Below are 22296 nucleotides of genomic sequence, written 5' to 3'. Positions count from 1 at the left end.
AGAGTTGAGAAAAAATGTAATTTCAATGTATCTGTTAATTAACTCCAACTGAGTGTTTGTTTACATATATACAAGAACAAGAAAGTATCTTCTAACTACCCTAACTAACTTTAGCTAACTAGTCCTCTAGATTATTCTAATTACATATTGACCCCAATTACCCATGTGATGCCTTCTTTAATACTCCCCCTCAAGTTTGAAGGCATGAACAGATTCGTTACACCAAACTTGGACAACAAATGTTCATGTTGAGACTTCCATAGACCTTTAGTTAGCATGCCAGCTTCTTGTTCATTGGTGTGTAGATACTTTGTTTCAATTAGTCCTTGCTGAATCTTCTCGCATATGAAATGACAATCCAACTCGATATGCTTTGTTCTTTCATGTAGTACCGGATTGGTAGCAATTTGTATTGCTGATTTACTGTCACTGTAGATGGTAACTGGAGTTTGAACTTTAGCTCCCAGTTTCTTGAATAACTTGACTATCTATGTAACTTCAGCTACAACACTTGCCATACTTCTATACTCAGCTTCAGCTGAGCTTCTAGATATTGTTGCCTGTTTCTTTGACTTCCAAGAGATCAATGACTCTCCTAACTTTACCATAAAACCTGAAACTGATCTACTTGTGTGTAAACAGGCTCCTAAATCTGCATCACAGTAAACTCTCAACTGTTTGGGGCTTCTGCTGGACAATAGTACTTCTTGCCCTGCTTGTCCTTTTATGTATCTTACAACTTTAAATGCAGCATTTAGATGAGATTGTTTTGGCTGGTGTAGAAATTGGCGCAGTGTTTGAGTGGCAAACGAAATGTCTGGTCTTGTAACATTAAGATATAATAGCTTGCCAACTAGTCTCTTATATACAGTTGCATCTTTCAGTAGCTTATCTTCATGGCCTTTCCCATTTAGATAATCATATTCCTTACTTTTTAGTTGTACATAGGGATCAAGTGGTGTAGAGGTTGGTTTAGCAGCACCAAGACTAACCTCAAAAATGATTTCCAAGGTGTATTTTCTTTGATGCATAACAATACCTCTTTGTGACCTGGAAAATTCAATCCCAAGAAAGTATCTTAAGTCTCCTAAATTTTTCATCTTGAAAGTATTATGTAATATTTCCTTTGTTGCTTGTATCAGATTAAGATCATTTCCAGTGATCATCATATCATCTACATAGACTAGAATTATCACCAAGGATTCACCAGTCTTTTTTATAAACAGTGAGTAATCTAAATGGCTTTGAATAAAACCAAGTTTGAGGAGTGTCTCTGTGAGTTTTATATTCCATTGTCTAGGAGCTTGTTTTAGACCATATAAAGATTTAATAAGCCTGCATACTGGTTTCTCCCTCTGCACATTAAAGCCTTTAGGAGTCTGAAAACCTTGAGGAAGACACATATAAACTTCTTCAAGTAGGTCACCTTGAAGAAATACATTTGAAACATCCATCTGATGAACATGCCACTGCTCAGTGGCAACAAGTGCCAAAACACTTCTGACTGTAACCATTTTACCACAGGGGAGAAGGTCTCTTGATAATCAATACCCTCTCTTTGATTGAACCCTTTTGCAATCAATCTAGCTTTAAATCTGTCTACTTCACCTGAAGCTAGATATTTGATCTTGAATACCCACTTGCAGCCAATAACCTTTTTGCCTGGAGGCAAAGGAACAATGTTCCAAGTGTTGTTGGCATCCAAGGCTGAGATCTCAGAGGTCATTACATCAACCCATCTTGGCTCAGAACATGCTTCCTCAAAGGTAGAAGGTTCAACACCATTGCCAAAATTTGAGAGATAAGCCTAGTAAGGAGTATGGAGGTGATCACAAGCAACATAATTGTCAATGGAATAAACTGGCTTGGTGACAGTCTTGAGCTTTGCAGTTGCTACATAGTCTTTCATCTATAAGGGGGCTCTACTGCTCCTTGTGGATCTCCTTTGTTCAGAGGCAGGAACACCTGATGGAGATGGAGAAAGTGCAGGCACAACAGGTTCAACCATTGTAGGAGGTGGAGTGCTAGGATCAGGATCAATGTCTGATGAAAAAGTGGTAGGAAATAATTTCCAAGTTGTGGAGGCTGGAACTGCAAAGGGAAATATAGACTCTCTGAACATAACATCTCTGCTAGGAAAGAAGTATTTGTCCCTTAGATCATATAATATATACCTTTTTGTATTCTCATTGTATCCCATATGGATAGCAATGACACTTCTAGGCTGAAATTTGTCCTGAATATACATAGTATTGGCAAAACATAAGCAACCTAGAACCCTCAGATGTTGAAGTGAAGGCTGTTTCTTATGAAAAACTTCATAAGGATATTTTTCATGTAACACAGGTGTAAGAAGCCTATTAATGATATATGCAGCACTAGTATACAATGTCCCCAAAATCTGATGGGAATGTGACCTTGGAATTTGATTGCCCTAGCTACTTCCAATATATGTTTATGTTTCCTTTCAGCAATCTCATTCTGCTAAAGAGTATGAATACAAGTTCTTTGATGAACAATCCCTAGACTGATGAACAACTTGTGGCATTCAGTATTAACAAATTCAGAACCATTATCAGTTCTGATGGTCTGAACCCTGAAGTTAAACCGAGTTTGTACCAAAATGAAGAAGTTTTTCAACACAACACAGACATCACTTTTCAATTTGATTAGGAATAGCCATAACATTCTTGTACAATCATCAACAATAATGACAAAGAATCTATTACCATTATGAGTAGGAGTATGAAAGGGACCCCAAATATCACTGTGTAACAACTGAAAAGAATGGTAGACATGGAAGTACTATGAACAGAGGGCAGTCTATGTTGTTTAGCTAGTGGACAAATTGTGCAAGTATGTACTTCTTTAGAACATTGAGTGACAGGGAAATCAAAAACATGTGCTAGGATACTAGGTGATGTGTGACTTAGTCTTTGATGACATAGTAGGACTTGAGAAGAATCTGACTGAGTTTGAGTTTCCTTGTTAGCCTCTGCTGTGAAACACTGAGTGTGTTTGCCTCTACTAACCTTGTGAGTAGGCAAATGATAGAGACCTGCATTCTCTCTACCAATCCCCTTCACCTATCCACTGTAGAGGTCCTGAAATATGACAAAGTCAGGAAAGAAAGAAACAACACAATTTAAGTCCTTCGTAAGCTTGGATACTGACAGAAGATTGAGCTTAAAATCAGGAATTATGAGGACATTTTTTATTGTATCATGTGGAGTCATATACTCTCCTAGTAGTATATCCATTTGGTGAATATACTCTCCTAGGTTTATCTGGTGGAAGTTGTTGTTTATAATCAAGCATAGCAGAAGAAGATGTCATATGGTTAGTAGCACCTGAGTCTATAATCCATCCCTGCTACTTAGTACTGACTATGAGTGCAATATCCTTACCTGATGAGGATGAGCACTCCTGAGCTAGATTCGCACCTCCAACATTGTTAGATTGAGATGCAGCTGATCCCTCAGTTCCTCCCTGAATATTAGCTTGCCAAACATTTGTAGTATTTGATTGTCATTGTGATCCAACCTTCTACTGGAACCTCTACCATATGAAATGTTGTCTGAATTCATTTCTTTGTTGTGATTAGGTATTTCTCTGATGTGATTAGGATCTCTTGTGTACATGTGCTCATGTTCATCACTGACAGCATTGTGAGTAGCCTGAAATTGTCTTCTCTCATTGTTATTCTTTGCTCGTTCATATGCAGGTCCTTTCTTCCTACTTTTAGGACCAGGAGGATATCCATGAAGTTGGAAACAAATAGCCTGAGTGTGTCCTGTTCTATTACAGTAATCGTAATTGCAGATACATTGGGATCATAGTTAGGGATGTTAGGGGATTTATGTTTAAGAGCTTGTGTTGGTGAGTTTCGAGTAGTGAACATCGCATGTAATTCAGCCTGTCCACCACTAGTAGTCTGTGAAATCCTACGCTGACTTTCTCTCTCAATCAACATGGAGTAAGCCTTATTTAGGGAGGGAAGGGGTATCATCATAAAAATTTGACCTCGTGTTTGATCATATGATTCATTAAGACCCATAAGAAACTGCAACAGTTTTTTATTATGCATGAATGCGACAAAATCTCTTAAATTAGGGCAATCACAACCAGGTACATGAGCTAAACTATAGAATTCCACCCACAGTTCTCGCAATCGAGAAAAGTATACAGAAACAATGCTCGTACCTTAACTGATGGTTGCAATTTCTTTGTGTAATTGGTAGATTCGACTTCCATCGACCTTATCATACCTTTCACACAGATCCTTCCATACAACTGATGCATTAGTTGAGTAAACGATCCCTCAAAGTAGTTCCTTTGACACACAATTCATGATCCATGATAAAACAATGGCATTACATCGTTCCCATAGAGTTTTCAGATTTTCCCCATACGCTTCTTTTTTGCAAGATCCATCGATGAATCTGAGCTTGTTTCTTCCCAGAATTGCTATTCGCATGGCTCTGCTCCACACAGATAAATTCTCAGATCCAGATAGCTGAATCGAAATCAACATAACACCTGAATTATCGATATTATTCAAGAACATAAGATGATTATGACTCAGTTTTTCTGGTAACTCATTATCTACAGTTGCCATGACTGCACCAATTCCTTAGAAGATAGCACAAATTGTGCGTAAATGATCGCAACTACAATCACTGCTGTGATTGACAGTGCTCTGATACCATGTTCAATATCCAGAATTAGGATATGGTGATGAACAATTCCTTGACTCTGGAATGTTCTATAAACTGAGAGTAGAGAGTTGAGAGAAAATGTAATTTCAATGTTGTAACACCCCGACTTTTCAAAACGTCTAAATTAACTTGTATATTCGTGGAAAGACAAGAAGGGTGAGTAATAAATTAAGAATGATATGGTATGTCCTATTTTAAGTGTTCAAGTGTTGCATCTCAAGTTAGGTAAGTGGCAAAATAAAAGTTGGCGGAAGTTATCGTAATTTCCTTCTTAAAGATTTCTCTGAAATTTGGGTCAAATGTCTTGGAGGTTTTCTCCCAATCTATAAAGAGTTATGGGGCCCACAAACTATTGAATCGAAGGTCTACGAGTCTAGTTTCCAACGCATTAAACCGTTCATTCATACGACTTCAGAATAGAGAGATATTCGCATTTTCGTGGGACTGCGCAAGCAGGCGCGTGAGGTGGGGCCCTAGGTCGGTGGAAAGTGTATATATCTTCTTCTTCGAGTTTTTTCTTCATTTTAAGCTAAATATACAGAGAAAACATCGAAACCCATTTTTAGGATCAAGTGAAATATAGATTTTCTCGACGTAAGTCCTTGACGAAAGTTGTTCTATGCGTTGGGCTCATCATCGTGGTATAATTTGTTTTATCGATTGCATAGCATATCACATTTTAGAGTTGGGACAGCAGGGGTTTGAATATATTTGAAGGTTTTGAGGTGAATTACGAACCTAAGATCGAGGTAAGACCCTTCTTTCATCGACTCTAGCTTTTATAAGCAGCAAATAGCAATTTGCGACGGAAATACATATCTTTTATTGTATTGTCATGGTATCTTTTATTTTATGTGTTGATTATGGTCCTACCTTGTTGTAGTATCGAGGGAGTTATGAGTTAAAGTCTTTAGGCCACGTGAATTTAGCGAAAAAGGTATGTTAAGGCTATTCTCTTCCTATGGCATGTTTCCTTAAAGCTCAGGAGCAATGTAATTGAGTTGTTATTGTTGATTGTTGGCTGCTCGAGTGCATATAATCCTCTCTTATCGAGATTCTTATTCAGTAGTAACATTCGTATGTTGGACACGACTTAGAGGCTATTTGTATAGGTTGTCTATAACTAAATTTCTCACTTTTAGCTGCTGGATTGTTATTGTTGCCTTTGGGCTATTGTTGTTAGCTGCAGGAATGTGATCTATGCCTAGCAGGGTTATGTTCTGCCTACAGGGCTATATGGATGCCTAAAAGGGCTATGAGTTGCCTACGGGGCTATATTGATGCCTAGAAGGGCTATAAGTTGCCTACGGGGCTATATTGATGCCTAGAAGGGCTATAAGTTGCCTACGGGCTATATTGATGCCTAGAAGGGCTATGAGTTGCCTACAAGGATATATATTGACGCCTAAGAAGGTTATGTGCTTCCTACAGGGCCATGTTGTTGCCTAAGAGGGCTATGTTGTTGCCTAAGAGGGCTATGTGACTGCCTGCGGGGCTAGGGGACTACCGATAGGGGTATACAGGTTGATTGGCACATTCCGGGCTTATGGGGGCCTGAGTAGGTGGTCTTGTGTGCTGTTTGTACCTACCGAGCTTATGGGGGCTTGGTTAGGTTGTTGTTTTTATTATTTTTGATAAATTTAGATTTAGAAGCAGGTCAGTACAATTATCTTATCCTTAATTTATTTACCAGATTATTCCAGTATATCAGGATACCTCATCATAGTCTATTGCCTTTCATACTCTGTACATTATTTTGTACTGACGCCCCATTGCCTTGGGGGCGCTGCATTCATGCATGCAGGTCCTAACAGATGACCGAGTAGACCTCCATATCAGCAGACTTGACTTTTATCCGATTGGTCAGCCCCTTTCCTCCGGAGCTGCTAGAGTTGGGAGGTTTGTTACCTTTTGTTGTATATATTCTCATGGGTAGGCTGGGGCCCTGTCCCACCAATTTTTACTACTCTTAGAGGCTTGCAGACTAGTGTGTGGGGTTTATAGCTACGTTATGGCCATGCTGGCCTATGTTGTTGGTTTGCTGAAGCTTGTGAGCTGTTTGATGTATTGTACTGATATTTACCTGTTTTTAGTTTTGGTATAGATATCATGGTGGCCTCGACGGCCCAATCAGGACTTCTGTGCTAGTTGGATATTTCTTTATATGAACTCTTGGGAGTAACTGGTTCTTTTGTAGATCTGTTGACAGGGGCTTTGCCGGCCGAGGGCTTAGTTTTAAGTCGAGATATACTTGTTTGTTTTCTTAATTGCATGTGACTGCCATGCGCTAATAGCAAATGGTTCAGCAGGGTCGGCTCGGGCCTGAGTTTTGGCTTTAGGAGTCAGTTGCGCCCTTTGAGTTTGGGGCGTGACAAATGTATCTGTTAATTAACTCCAACTGAGTGTTTGTTTATATATATACAAGAACAAGAAAGTATCTTCTAACTACCCTAACTAATTTTAGCTAACTAGTCCTCTAGATTATTCTAATTACATATTGACCCACCCCAACTACTCATGTGATGCCTTCTTTAATAATATATCCTTACCGTTATACAAATGGCTCACATATACCCCTACCGTTATAAAATGAGCTCACATATACCTTTCATTTAACGTAAGTGAAAAAAATAGTTTTAAATTTATATTTTTGAATTTTGATTTTTTTTAAAAATTATTGAGGGGTATATATGATTTTTCTAGCAAATTTCAATGTATATTTTAATTTTTTTCGGACATACATTATTTTTTGACTTCTTGATTATCATTATTTGAGTTTCTTATTCTTATTTTATTTTTTCTTTCATTCCTTAGTGTAAAGAAAAAAATTTAAAACTATTTTTTGTGGCTATATTATAATTTAAAACTATATTTTTTTTGGATATATTGTAATTTGGTTTTTGTATTTGAAGAAAAAAATTGAGTCATCTATAATAAATTTTACAAGAATATTAGCAAAACTTAAATAAATTTGACCATCAAAATAATAAATCTAAATTAGTCATTGAAACAAAAAAAAAGTTTAAAATAGTATATGTTTGAGGAGGATTAAATATATCCATATGGGATTATATTTTAAAAAAAATTAAACTAAAATTAATTTTTTCACTTCCGTTAGAGGAAAAGGATATATGTGAGTCATTTGTATAACAATAGGGTATATATATGTCACTTTTATAACGAGGGTGTATCAGCTCTAAATGACACCCATTGAAGTTCAGTAAATTTGTTGTAAACCTCAAAAGTCTCTAACTTTGCTGCTTTAGCCCAACCATTTTCTGTTTTATGATTTACTAGTCCTTGTAATTTGCATCAAAACCAATTTTGTCACATGAACTTCGTCATTAGCTCGGAGATTCACATTCAAACAGATTTTCGCCATTGTTAACTCCTCCGCTGTTTATCACCATGTCCTCAACCGTCGACCAAACGGAATTGCAAAAAGAAGTAGAAGCTCCGGCCACCGTGACTGACCCAGGAGACACCGCGATCCTGTCGGGGGAAGCACCAGCAGACGGTGCTGGAGATCCGAAACACGAGGAATCCAAGGAATTTGCTACCCAATCCGGAGATGTACAGTCAAACGATGCAGAGGCTTCAAAATCTGACGAGAAATTGACGAAATCCAACGAGGCGAGTGATGCAGATCCCAAGGCAAATGAGAGAGCTATTTCTAGCCAGTCTGGAGATGTACAATTGAACAATGCAGAGGCCTCGGAATTGATCCGATCGAACAACTCAGATGATTCAGATCCCAAAGCGGATGAGCCGAAGGGTGATACTGTTGAATCTAATGAAACGGGAAGTAACTCGAAGCAGCTAAAAAAGGATGAAGGTAGCCGAACATTTACAATGAGAGAGTTGTTGGATGAATTGAAGAATGGAGATGCCAATGAAGATTCTGAAGCTGAAAGACGAGAAAGCGACACACCTCACAGGTTTGTGTTCGCTGGCTTCTCTGTAAAATGCAATGCACCTTTCAATTGCAGTACTGAAAATATCATTAATGTGTACTTATCAACTAAAAAATATCATCAACATGCTAGATTGAATCAGATGCTTCTGTAATAAAAGTGCATTCTCGAATGTATAGCTTACTCATCCAAGTTAACTATAAGCTGACTGCTGATATGATCATGAATGAAGATAAATAAAAGATAAAGAAAGTTTACTACAAAACTAGTTAATTGAAGAAGGTGATGTCTTGTCCGATGGTAGAATTCATCCTTGATTGTAAAATATACTCATCCAAGTTAATTGTCATTGATGCTAACGCAACAAAGTTCAGGTGGTTTTGATAAAAATGATCATGAACGAAAATATATGAAGCACAAAAAAAATTTGAGAGAAGAAGTAAAGAAGATTATAGTATAACAGACACAAAGGCAAGAAAACACACTCACTTGGAGAAAATAACCGTGAATGAAAGTAAACAAAACACTAACAAAATTTGACAAGAAAATGGACATGATTGAAGAAAATGATGGCTGGTTTTATGAGTTATGACCATGCCAGCATCTGAATATATCACACCTTCTTGTTTTGACCACTGATATTGTTGTACATATAATGAAACACAAAAATAATGTCTAAAGCACAAAATGAATTCAAAGTGTCTCGAGTGCCTAGATGGCATAGTCATGGGTTAAAAGCTGAAAGTTTGCCTTGTGCAATTCATGTTTCAAATTAGTTGAGGCTTCTGTTTTGATCCTTGAGAATAGAGTCAGACACCATTTTCTGATAATAAGAGCTATACTTAACACCTCATGATGATGTACCATCAATCTAATCCCAAATTTGAATCTGGATTTGAAAGAGATAGAAGGATTATTAGTTCCATACTTCTATTTGATGTTAAATAATAGCTCCCTATAACTAAGTTCTCCAGAGATGTGACATTTGAAGGCATTTTGATTGCTTTAACTATGCAATCAATTTATTCAACCTATCATCTTTTGAGTAATCTCTGCTGTTTATTTTGAATCACTTCTACAACCACAAGTACTTCAGCTTGACCTCAATACCTCATGACATCTACTGTTTTTCCGTTCTTTTTATTTTTGAACATTAAGAAGCCTATAACTTACATTTTCCTGTTACTTGTGAATTTGGTTCTCCAGTCAACAGAGCAGTCAGCAGCATGCAGAAAGTAATGCTGCCTTGGAGTTGATTAACAGTGTCACAGGTGCTGATGAGGAGGGCCGATCTCGCCAACGGATTCTAACATATGCTGCCCGGAGGTTCATCTAATCTTTAGCACCATTTTAGTTATGGTGTTGCATATCTTAATTGGGCTTAGGCTGCATTCCAAATTCTAATTTCATGACAAGTTTTATGGTTTGTAAATCAAGAGGTCTCCAGACAATTCACTTTCTTCAAGGAGTCCGAGTCCCCTTTTTTTTATTTATTTGATAGGTAATGATTTTATTGAGATTTCTCGAATACTGAGTGGGTTCTGGGAGTGTACATTTCAAAAGGCAAAATTCAGTTCCTCTTCAATCCTGTAATGAAAGTAGACGTCTAACGTGGTATCAATTTCGTTTCCACAAAAGCAATTGTATCTATCTGATCATGCTTTCCTTCTTTTCTTCAGAATACTAATGATTTCTTTCACTGTAAAGAATCCACCATACCTTCGAACTATGGTATTTAAATTTTGAACTTTACCAAACTCCTCCTCTGGTCCAGCTTATCAATATCTCCCTTATTGTCTTTGGCATGGTCCACTTCACCTCAAATATACCCAATGGCATGCTCCATATCCAATTGATTAATTTACAGTGAATGAAAAGATGATTTGCATCTTCGTATTACTGTCATACAAAAACATCTGTTATAGATACAGTCCCCTTCTCTGTACTCTGTAGGTTGTGCTGGGTTAGGCAAGCCTCCTTAGCCACCAACCAAGTTACACAGCCAATTTATGGGGAGTTCCATTTTCCATGACTTTTCTCCATGGATGATCTGAATGTGAGATATTTACCCATTTAAAGTAGTTCGTGACTGGATCTGATAGAGTATTCACTGAGTGCTATGTGTAAGATTGTTTATATCAAAACATGAGAGTCAATTGAATACTTTGAAATGTTCCGCTAGGACCACAAAATGACTGCTATCTTATGGGAGAAGAAGAAAAAAACTTTGAAGCATGAAACGACAGTTTCAGCATCTGTTCCATGTCATGTCGAGAATAGATTCTCATTTCTGTCAATGTGGGGTTTCTTGGTGACTTTGTTTATTTTCTCTTTGTGGTCCGGTTAATGCATTTTTCACTTTTGGGATTACAACAAGTATGTTGTTGTCGGTCTGGTTAGTGCATTTGTGCACAATTCTTGTGGGTCAGTTTTCTGAACTGCATAGAAATATTTCACATATTAAGCTTTGATTTCATGAAGGCCTATCAGAGTTCTGATCTTTGTACAGGTATGCTACTGCACTGGAGCGAAATCAAGAAGATTATGATGCGCTTTATAATTGGGCACTGGTTCTTCAGGTAATTTGATTTCTCAGTTTTCTGGACTGATTGTCTTGCAATTTTCTTTTTGTCATCCTATGCAAGCTTTATCTAGGAACAACCTATAGATAAGGAAAAAGAATTTGAGAAAGAGTAATCCCATTATCTACTTATCGAAGGATCTGAATCTTCCTTCCATAGAAATTATTCATGGTTCAATAATTCTTAGTTTTGACTTTTCATGCAGGAAAGTGCAGATAATGTAAGCCCAGATTCCACTTCACCTTCAAAAGATTCTTTGCTCGAACAGGCATGCAAAAAGTATGAGGAGGCAACCCGCCTTTGTCCTACGCTGAATGATGTATGTATTCAAAACCTTTTAATAGTCCTTTGATTTTACTTTTTTTTACAATTCATTTATTTAAGATGTAAATTTGTGTAAATGTAATTGGTCTAGGCTACATTGTGATGTTGGATTAAGTAATATTTACCTGAAGATCAGAGTACTTTATATGAAAAGTCACTATTTATTGGCCTATGTTATGATCTCTCACTATTTCATACATATTAGTGTTCTCTCTGATGATTTTCTTTTTGATATAACCTTTTCATTATTCTCCAGCAACAAAACCCGCTACCTTGTACCAAATTGCAAATTTAATACTGTATTGTCCACTTCCATTGAGTGCATCCACTGACATTGAGTTGCAGGAGCAATTCATATTGCTTGTAGAAGTTTCATATCCTTAACATTGGCATGCACCCACCCACACGTGCGCGCACACACACACACATATATATACACTATGACATGGTATGGAAGATTGGTAAAGATTTCTTCAGCTGCTGAACTGCCTTTTCCTTCTTGTTTTATCTCTGTCTTGTTCCTATTTATCTCAGGCTTACTACAATTGGGCCATTGCAATATCTGATCGAGCCAAAATCCGGGGTCGTACAAAAGAAGCTGAAGAACTTTGGAAGCAGGTATTGTTAACTTTATTCTGTTATTTTCTCTCATTTCCTCATGGGGGAAAAGAGTCTGTTTGGTCCTAATAGGTGGAGACATCTTTCCTCATCTATGTTTCTATGTTCTGTCAATAGATGTATCACCTTTGCAAGAGCCATGGATGAAGATATTGAAGTTATTCTGATTTTTTTTTATATGTAGAAGTTATTCAGAATTATTGTCACACTTGAACAACCACTTTGGTATCATTTGCCTTATTATTTCTTTGTTACCTAATTGAGGGTGGTTTGGTATCAAGAAATTGGTTTCCTTTTTTAAGTTTCAGAATGTGGAAAACAGAATTCAAACGATGGTGTTGTAACTGTTCCTGTTCTAGATACATCTTTCATGCATGCACACAAACACAAAAAAGAAAGAAAAAATGTGTCTCTGCTTTATTTGTTCCCTATTCTTCTCAACATCCTACATTACTCTTACCTTTATCCCCCATCCTCAATACTACCACTCCCACCTTCTCCCCAACCCCAACCCAGTTTTCGTCACCCTATTCGTACGATTTCCTTCCCATATGTTTTTTCCTCTTCATCTGTTGCTGTCGCCCTTTCTATCCTCTATCGCTGTTCCACATCATTCCCTTCTCCCCCCTCTGAACTACCTTTCCACGGCTCACTAGCATGTTCGTCCTTTTCTGCTTTCCAACTTTGTTCAAAAACTGCTTTTAATCCTGCCAACGTTCTTCTATTTGGTTGTAAAAACTTATATAAGTAGAGAAGATGTATTATTTTGATATTTCTAGAAATAGAATACAAACATAATTTTTATGCTTTGATTGGCAACTTATGATTTCATGAGAACAATAAAACTCGTCCTTATTCAAAAAACTTTTCTTATTCTTTTAAATTTTCAGGCAACAAAGAATTATGAAAAGGCTGTCCAGCTCAATTGGAACAGTCCACAGGTAATTTCTAATCTAGTTTAACTAACCGTAATAGTGGCTATCTGTCCCTGTTATTTCCTTACCAGACTATAGTTTTTTTGAATGCTATTTTTGTGAAGGCTGTATTATCACAAATACAGATATTCTTCTGATTTTTCCTATTTGTTTGTACAGAGGCCTTGTTATTTCTTTGGGTATACCAATTTACCAGTATATCAAATAACTCTTTCTAAAGGATGCAGTTGTACTATATCTTTTATGATTAACATACCAGCTTATTAATCTCCTTTTGTTTTTTTTTTATTTGGAGGTCACATAATTGATCTGCTTTTGTCCTTTAGTTATGGTTTTTTATGTTGAACAATTTTCTATATGTTATGCTAGTGAATTTCTGGTTAGGCTTAAGGCTAAGCAGACGTTGGTCTTCATTTCATATGTATTTTGCTGCTTTTCTTTTGCCTGTATAAAAAAAAGTTTTCTGCTTTTCTCCTGAGATGCATTATTTTACCTTCTATTGATCTACTTTTGATCTCTCGTCCTTGAGAGTTTTTCCTACTCTAATGCATTTGACTGTCATTCCAGGCATTGAACAACTGGGGGCTTGCCCTGCAGGTATATTTACTTGAAAAAACCTATTCTGGACAATCTTTTCTAGACTTCAAAATATTGTTAGTGTAGTTTATGTCATTTATAGTTCCTGAATTTTGCTGTGTATTTCAGTTTGCTGAATGAAATCTGACCTTATTCTTTTCGAAATACATCCAGGAACTCAGTGCAATTGTTCCTGCAAGAGAAAAGCTAACAATTGTCAAAACAGCGATCAGTAAGGTACTGGTGTTATTCGACACAAAGCCTAAATATGAAGAATAAGCTGCAAAATCATTTAGGTCCAGTAGTTTGGTAGAATTCAAAAAAAAATTGTTTATATAATTTTTGTTTATGCTCACACGTCACTCATCAATTCTTATGAACTTGCAGTTTCGTGCAGCAATCCAACTGCAATTTGATTTCCATAGAGCAATCTACAACCTTGGAACTGTTCTGGTGGGTTTTACATATTTGCTCCTTCTGGCTTCTGTACTTGGGAGAGTGTTGATCATTTACAGCAACCTCCTCCTTTTCAAGTGAAAATTGAAAAAACTTAAACAATGTGAAAGGACAAAGTGAAAATGGTGATTACCTTCTTTTTGCACCATTCTCTTGCAGTATGGATTAGCAGAGGACATGTCAAGAACAGGGGGAGCTGTTACTGCTAAGGATATTTCTCCTAATGAGTTGTACAGCCAGTCTGCGATTTACATTGCTGCTGCACATGCACTTAAACCAAATTACTCGGTATGTCATTTATATTTGAAAGATATGATTCCATTTTATCTCCATTATATTTCTGTTTGTATAAAAATTGGTTGTGATGATAAGGGGAAAGAGTGCAGTGGAGACATTGAGTAAAGTTAGAAATACGCCATCTTTAATCCGTAACTTCCCTTCCAATTTCTTCAAACTAATCTACCACTGACATGGTAACTGTTGGTGCGGGTGTCATTATCACTTATTAACTCTATACTCTGGTTTGGCTAACCGTATCAAAAGAGATTAAACTCTGTACCCTGGTGATACACATTGCTTGTAATTCAAGATTTTAATCATAATTCTGCTATCTTGTGAAGGAAAGTTGGCATCAGCTATCTAGTGGCTATTATTCTGTTTTAACTTGTTGTGCAGTTCCCGCTTTCTCTGTTGTCCTCATTTCAGCTGTCTATTGTTATGCAGGTTTATACAAGTGCCTTGAAGCTTGTGCGATCTATGGTATGTATTATTGCTTGGATCCTTTAGGAGTCGTTTGGTTTGAATTCAAGTTATGATGGGATAAGTTATACTAAGATTATTTTTTATTGAGTGTTTGGTTTGTTGTATCAAAATAATAAATCTTAAGAACAACATATAAGTTTACTAAAATACCCTTCATGGATGTGAAAAATAATGTATAAAAAGTGTTTAAAGGGACATTTTTGTCATTTATTCATTTTATCCCGGGATAAGTTATCCCGGGATTACTATACCACACATGGAAAGGGATAACTTATCCCGGTACTAATTATTAATCCCAGGATAAGTTATCCCAAACTTCCCAACCAAACACTAAATTAAGTGCCACAAAATAATTATCCCAGGATTATTTGTACCTATCCTTCACACCAAACGACCCCTTAGTCTCTGAATAGTCCCCCTTCTTATTTTGTTGTATTTGTTTTATTACGCTTGAAACTTAGGAGTATATTTGAAATTATATGCAGCTAAAGAGAAGTGCACCCAAACAGGAGATAAAACTTATTTTTTGATAGATTTGAAATCTTATAAGAATCAAAATGAGAGTTTCGTTTATCTTTTTAACAATATAGATGAGGGGAGAAGGTTTCCATTCAAAAAGATTGGAAAGCATTTTGGCAAATCATGGAATAACAATTTTTCATTATGATGATCAAAATTCAAAATGGTTGAGGGCTTTTATATGAAAAATCAAGTAATCCTTCTTTATTAGTATATTCAAGGGAGCCCTTTAGTACGGCAAAAGCAAAAGGAGAAGGGTCAATGAAAAGTTGGTTTCACCTCTTAAACTAATCTCTCTCTCACTCTCTCTGGTCGTTGAGAAAATAGAGAACAAGTTTTTATTTTGCAACTACATAGGATAATTTTGTAATTCTAATTTTAATCATTACTAAGTTGGATCCCTTCCCTTTCTTTACTGAAAAAACCTCTTGCTTTGCCGTCAAATATCATTGCAGTAGTCTAGTGAAACAAGTGCTCTTATTATGTAATATTTTGATTATTGAGATAAGCATGTGTTGAAGCTTTTTCTTCTTTGGGCATATTTAATCTTACTAGGCATGTAAGTTTGTCAAATAATGCAATCAAGTTCTAAGCACTTCTCTGTTTCAGCTACCTCTGCCCTACCTAAAGGTCGGATATCTCACTTCACCACCTGCTGGTAATCCACTCGCACCACACAGTGACTGGAAGCGTTCTCAGTTTGTTTTGAATCAGGAAGGACTTCAACAGGTGAAAACATTCCATGCCTCTGTTTGTTAACAATAAATGCACAGTATTTTTATGTACGCGATCCTGGCTCGTTTTTTCTTCACGGAGAGTTTAAAAGTCTAGCTTCATATGGAAACCTGTCTTGCATTCAAATTTTTTCATGCTATGAGGTTTCACCACAATTATAATAGCATAGCTAAATTAAGCTAGCGTTTGACCATAGATTTTCCCAAATAATTTTGGGAAATCAGATTTGGGTGAAGTTTGGATTGAAGTTTCAAAAAGTTTTTGGCCAAAGTTTTTGGAAACATGTCACCTTTTTTTTTTTTTTTTTTGAAAAACATGAAACATGACTTATACCCATAAGTTCTAAAAACTAGCTAAAATATCCATAAGTTAGGCACAAAATTATCATTTTTATAATAAACTAGATAATACATTATCCTAAAATCATAATACAATATTTTAATAAAAGTTACTAATAACACAATTACTAGCTACTATAATTCGTCATATTAAAATTAGTTACGAAGATCCATTAGTGAAAAGCTAGATAATAACAACAATACTAACTAGCTATATTTCAATATAATCTTTCCACATTCTACGAATAATCTCTTCACGGTGAGCATGCATTTCCAGATCAGATGACTGAAAAGGGTAGATAGGAATTAGTGGGGGTCATAAATCGATGAGCTTTTTTATAAAATATAAAAGTTTAGGGTAAGTTTTAAAATTTAAAAGGATATCATTAGCTATATTTTGGTCCCAAAACAAGTTTTTAGTAGATTTTGGGATTTGGTTTTCAAAATTTCACAAGAAACTAGACAAATTCTATGGCCAAACCGATTTTGCCAAAAAAAAAAAATCTATGGTCAAATGGGTCCTAAATTGTTTTTGACTATGGAAAAGTATGACCAGATCACGTGGTTGGACCTTACTATTGCTTATCATTATTTGCATGATCCTTTTGAACTTCTAACCTTGCATATCAGTTATGTAAAGCTACCATGTCACAGGTTTGTGACTATTTGCATTTGCTATTTTGTCCATGTCATCAAGTTCTAGTCTCCCACTTGAACGGGAGAATGCTCTATTTCCCTAAAGGTCAACCTTAAATCCATTTGATGCACACAAAGTGATATGTTCTTCTTTTAGATCGATCAAGTAGATGACAAGATATTTTTGCCTTTTAGTAGTGATGAATTGTGTGACCATTTCATCTAAAAGCCTAAGTTGTTAAAAAGAACACATTTTCATGTTCTTTGTTATGACTTCAACACGTTCCTTCACATGTTACTTTGTTTTTGTTTCATGGCCGCTACATGAAAATTCTTTTTGATAATAGGTGGCAGTGAGACTCGAGCATAGGAGATCAACCTGCTCTTATACCATGTTGAAGTGTGACCAACTCATCTAAAAAATTTCAAACTATACCGAAAGAGAACATATTTATATTCTTAATTACGTCTTCAACATGATGGATCTGAATGTTCTTGCATGTCTAATTTGATACATAATTGTAGCTTCCTTACTAGTAATTAACTAATTCCTTTTCCTGCTTGGACAGATCAGTAAAGTTGATCAAAGACACATGTCAAGTAGCCTTTCATCAAATTCAGCAGATACGAGTCCTAGTAGACAAGCAATTAAAGTTGATGTGCCAGATATCATCTCTGTATCAGCCTGTGCAGATCTTACATTACCACCTGGTGCAGGCCTCCGTATTGATACGATTCATGGGCCAGTTTACATGGTAATAATTCTTCATGCTTTCTCAACTTACATTTTCCACTTAAGATGTCGCCTGTGGCTACTTTATTTCAGCTCGTGGATAAATATGCCTTAGAGAGCAGTAGAAATTTGATTGCTATATTCTCTAACTTGATGATAATCAGGGTCAGAACACAAATCCAGTCCTATACAAACCTATAAATTGGAGACAGCAGTACATATGTTTCTTAATTATTTGAGACAGTCATATTCTCTGTCAACACGGCCAATGAAAATTACAAGTCATTTATGGATTATTTTAAAAGGAGGGTGACTAGTTATAATTCATCAACAAAAGCTAATGTTTTCTACATAGGGTGTTTTGATTGCTTCCTTTAGCAGATGATTTGATATTCTTAAAGTGATTGCCTCCTTTGCAAAATGGGCCATCCTTTCATAGTGCCTTTGCCTATGTGTTTTGGAATTTATGGAATATTATTGCCATCAAGCCCGGACCTACCCTTCACTGTCCTTGACCTGTTTGCTGTGATGACCCACTCACCTTTCTTCATCTTGTGATGGAAATTTGGTTATCGTTTAGGAATGAATTGACTTTTATGATCTATCTACGTCCACTTTTATTATGTTAAATCTACTTTTCTCTCTATGGTCATAGTGAGAAACCTTCCATGATTGTAATGCCCTTCTTCCCTCTCTTACTCTCATGCCACAAAAAGGCATACTTTGGTAACATCTGAAAACTGTATTTGGGGTGTCTTCAGATATTACCTTCTCTTTGAACAGACCCATTTGTCATATCTTTATCGGTTTATCTCACTTCTAAGCCCACTCAATTACATTTTCACTCCGGACTTTCCGAGTTGGAGATTATACCTTTAGATAGGACTTGTTTTCAGGTTTGTACAAAGATGTTGTGGTAATTTCGCAAACTTTAAGCTACCGTTACAAATGGTGCTATCTACATTTGATCTGTTCAGAAAACATATAAAATGGTTTCCCAGAGGTGAACATGAACATTGTGTGCAGATCGTCATTCTTCTTATTCGTGAAACATGTGAGAAATATATGGGGAAGATATTATTGAATTGTGTATCTAAATTGTTACATTGAGACCCCATTTATAGACAATACATTGAAATCCTTTTCTAACTAGGATTCCTATTCCTATTCTTCTTCCTATTCTTCTTCCTATTCTAAGTAGGAGTATATGTACATATTTCTATTCTAACACTCCCCCTCAAGCTGGTGCATACAAATCATATGTACCTAGCTTGTTACAGATGTAATTAATACGAGGACTTGTGAGGGACTTGGTGAAGATATCTGCAAGCTGATCATTTGACTTCACAAATTTCGTAACAATATCTCCTGAGAGTATCTTTTCTCTGACAAAGTGACAGTCAATCTCAATATGCTTAGTCCTTTCATGAAACACTGGATTTGATGCAATATGAAGAGCTGCTTGATTGTCACACACAAGTTCCATCTGATCAATTTCGCCAAATTTTAGTTCTCCCAGCAACTGTTTGATCCAGACTAGCTCACAAGTTGTTGCTGCCATTGCTCGATATTCTGATTCTGCACTAGATCGAGCAACCACACTTTGTTTCTTACTCTTCCACGACACCAAATTACCTCCTACTAAAACACAATATCCGGATGTCGAACGTCTATCAGAGGGTGATCCTGCCCAATCAGCGTCTGTATATCCAGTGATATGCTCATGACCTTGATCCTCATAGAGTAGTCCTTTACCAGGAGCTGACTTTATATATCGCAAGATACGAACAACTGCTTCCCAATGACTATTACAAGGGGAAGTCATAAACTGACTTACAACACTCACAGGAAAAGAGATGTCAGGTCTAGTTACTGTGAGATAATTCAATTTTCCAACGAGCCGTCTATACCTTTCAGGATTACTAAGTGGCTCCCCCTGTCCTGGAAGGAGTTTAACATTCGGATCCATAGGAGTGTCAATAGGTCTACATCCCATCATTCCCGTCTCCTCAAGAATGTCTAAGGCATACTTGCATTGAGAAATAACAATACCTGATCTAGACTGAGCAACCTCAATACCTAGAAAATACTTCAATCTGCCAAGGTCTTTAGTCTGGAAGTGCTTAAAGAGATGTTGCTTCAATTTGGTGATACCATCTTGATCATTACCAGTGATAACAATATCATCAACGTACACAACCAAATAGATACGCTGATTTGGTGCAGAATGCCGATAAAACACAGAGTGATCAGCTCCACTACGAGTCATGCCAAATTGTTGAATAACTGTGCTGAACTTCCCAAACCAAGCTCTAGGAGACTGCTTCAAACCATAGAGTGACCTACGCAATCGACATACAAGGCTACTAGACTCCCCCTGAGCAACAAAACCAGGTGGTTGCTCCATATAGACTTCCTCCTCAAGATCACCATGCAAAAAAGCATTCTTAATGTCCAACTGATGAAGAGGCCAATGACGAACGGCAACCATAGATAGAAAAAGACGGACATATGCTATTTTTTCCACATTTGTAGTGATAGGCATCAATGTTTCAAATTCCTCCATGACTGCCTGTACTTGTCCCAAGTAAGTAGACATATCGGATTCTTGTTTCTTTAAGTTGGTCATCCGAGATATCACATCATAGAATCGAGATATGTCATTAGTGTATAAAGCACGTGCCTTTTCCCAAACTAAATAACATGTCTGGGATGGGCGAAACAAGGGCATCAACTTAGAATCAATAGAGCGCCAAAGGAGACTACATAATTGGGCATCCACTTTCTCCCATTGTGCTTTGGCTTTTGCACCTTCGCCACTAGACTTTGTCTTTTCATCTTCAACCCAAGCATTGTTTGTTAAGTGATCGTGAATACCTTGACCTTTGCACCACAACGCAACTGAAGAAGCCCAAGCTAAATAGTTTGAACTTCCCATTAATGGTTCTGAAGTGATTGTAAGGCTTGAACTTCCAATCCCCATATTTTTGGAGCCAAAAACATCACATCCGAAAGACATTTTTCGAAATTTGACTTGAAAAGAGCTGGAAACTGCCGGAATCTACCCACAGTGGCCTGAAAAAAATCTGATTTCACCGGGAACTCGCCGGAAACTGCCTGAAAATCACCGGAACCCTAATTCCGGTGATCAGATCTAGAGAAAACTGAATGGAATCTGGTCGGAAATACTGGGCGACCTCAACAGAAGAAAACAGCTCAAAAAAAGATGACCGGAGCAGCAGTCACGCGCCAGCGCGTGAACAGATCTCGCCGGAAAGTTTCCACCTCCGACCGGTGCGTGGGGGCGCGTGGGGGGTTGTTTTTCGGTGGATCTGATTGGGGTCCGGTCGCCTGTGCTTCCCGAGCCTCGTGATGGTGTTGTCTTTCGCACAACACCTTCAGAATGAAAGATGACACAAATCAGTCCCAACCGTCGTCGCCGGAATTTGACACGATGACTTAAAATTCTCACCAATGCTCTGATACCATGTGAGAAATATATGGGGAAGATATTATTGAATTGTGTATCTAAATTGTTACATTGAGATCCCATTTATAGACAATACATTGAAATCCTTTTCTAACTAGGATTCCTATTCCTATTCTTCTTCCTATTCTTCTTCCTATTCTAAGTAGGAGTATATGTACATATTTCTATTCTAACAAAACACAACTCATTAGTTTTATGTTCTCCATGAGTTCCTCCTTGTAGGTGAAGGAGTGAGTGGGAAAACGAAGTTTTAAATATGTTCATTTTAAGATTACTCTATTGATTGGAACACCTCCTAAGTTTTACATTCAGTTTTGGAGTTATAGTATTTTACATTCCCTGGAAAATTTCCTTTTGCATGATCTTGTGACATTCTTCTATTTCTCAGATTGCAGATTCATGGGAATCTTTGGACTGGTGGCTTGACGCAATTCGTTTGGTTTACACGATAGGTGCAAGGGACAAGAGTGACGTTTTGGCAGGCATCATCACTTCATAAGCTTTTAGCATGTAACTATATGATCAACCTCAAAGGTGGGATTCCTGCTCGAGAAAAGCCTGATTTATTAGTCTCTGGAGTCTGTTGCTAATGTACACTTGTATATTATTTGATTTTTCACATGAAATGAGGTTCATTGAAGTTCCTCTTTTAAGCGGACGTACGTCACAGGACTACAGATATTTGAACTTGTACTGATGATGTTTCATAGATGTGGATTAAGGAAGAGACTTTTTTAATTAAATTCTTAGAGGGTTCTTCTTGTGATCGTCTATCGAGTTGATTTGCTTATTTAAATTAAAAGAATGAAATGCTGCATAGCTGTTTTAGTTATGCATTTGGTAAGGATTTAAGATATATTCAGAGACATTGTAAACACGATGGATCCTTAATCATAGCAAGTTACTTACTATATCTCAGGTTATTCATGTTTTTTTACTGTAGATACCTGCAATTGACTT

General features: G+C 36.9%; 1 protein-coding gene across 1 annotated transcript; it reads left to right on the top strand.

Annotated features, from left to right (window-relative positions):
- Nucleotides 1-8007: 8007 nt before the first annotated feature.
- On the top strand, nucleotides 8008-22140 carry LOC125826424 (protein HLB1). The gene is made up of 14 exons (XM_049505750.1): nucleotides 8008-8656; nucleotides 9839-9958; nucleotides 11142-11211; nucleotides 11420-11533; nucleotides 12073-12156; nucleotides 13047-13097; nucleotides 13659-13688; nucleotides 13842-13904; nucleotides 14055-14120; nucleotides 14283-14411; nucleotides 14847-14882; nucleotides 16014-16133; nucleotides 17683-17868; nucleotides 21725-22140. Exons 1-14 carry the CDS (start codon nucleotides 8127-8129, stop codon nucleotides 21833-21835), a joined length of 1710 nt encoding a protein of 569 aa, XP_049361707.1. The 5' UTR covers nucleotides 8008-8126; the 3' UTR covers nucleotides 21836-22140.
- The last annotated feature ends 156 nt before the right edge of the window (nucleotides 22141-22296 follow it).

Source organism: Solanum verrucosum, unplaced genomic scaffold, assembly GCF_900185275.1.
Source record: "Solanum verrucosum unplaced genomic scaffold, falcon-dt-bn FXZP01000060.1, whole genome shotgun sequence".
NCBI lineage: Eukaryota > Viridiplantae > Streptophyta > Magnoliopsida > Solanales > Solanaceae > Solanum > Solanum verrucosum.
Note: the sequence above shows the minus strand (reverse complement) of the source record. Positions and strands in the feature narration are given on the sequence as shown.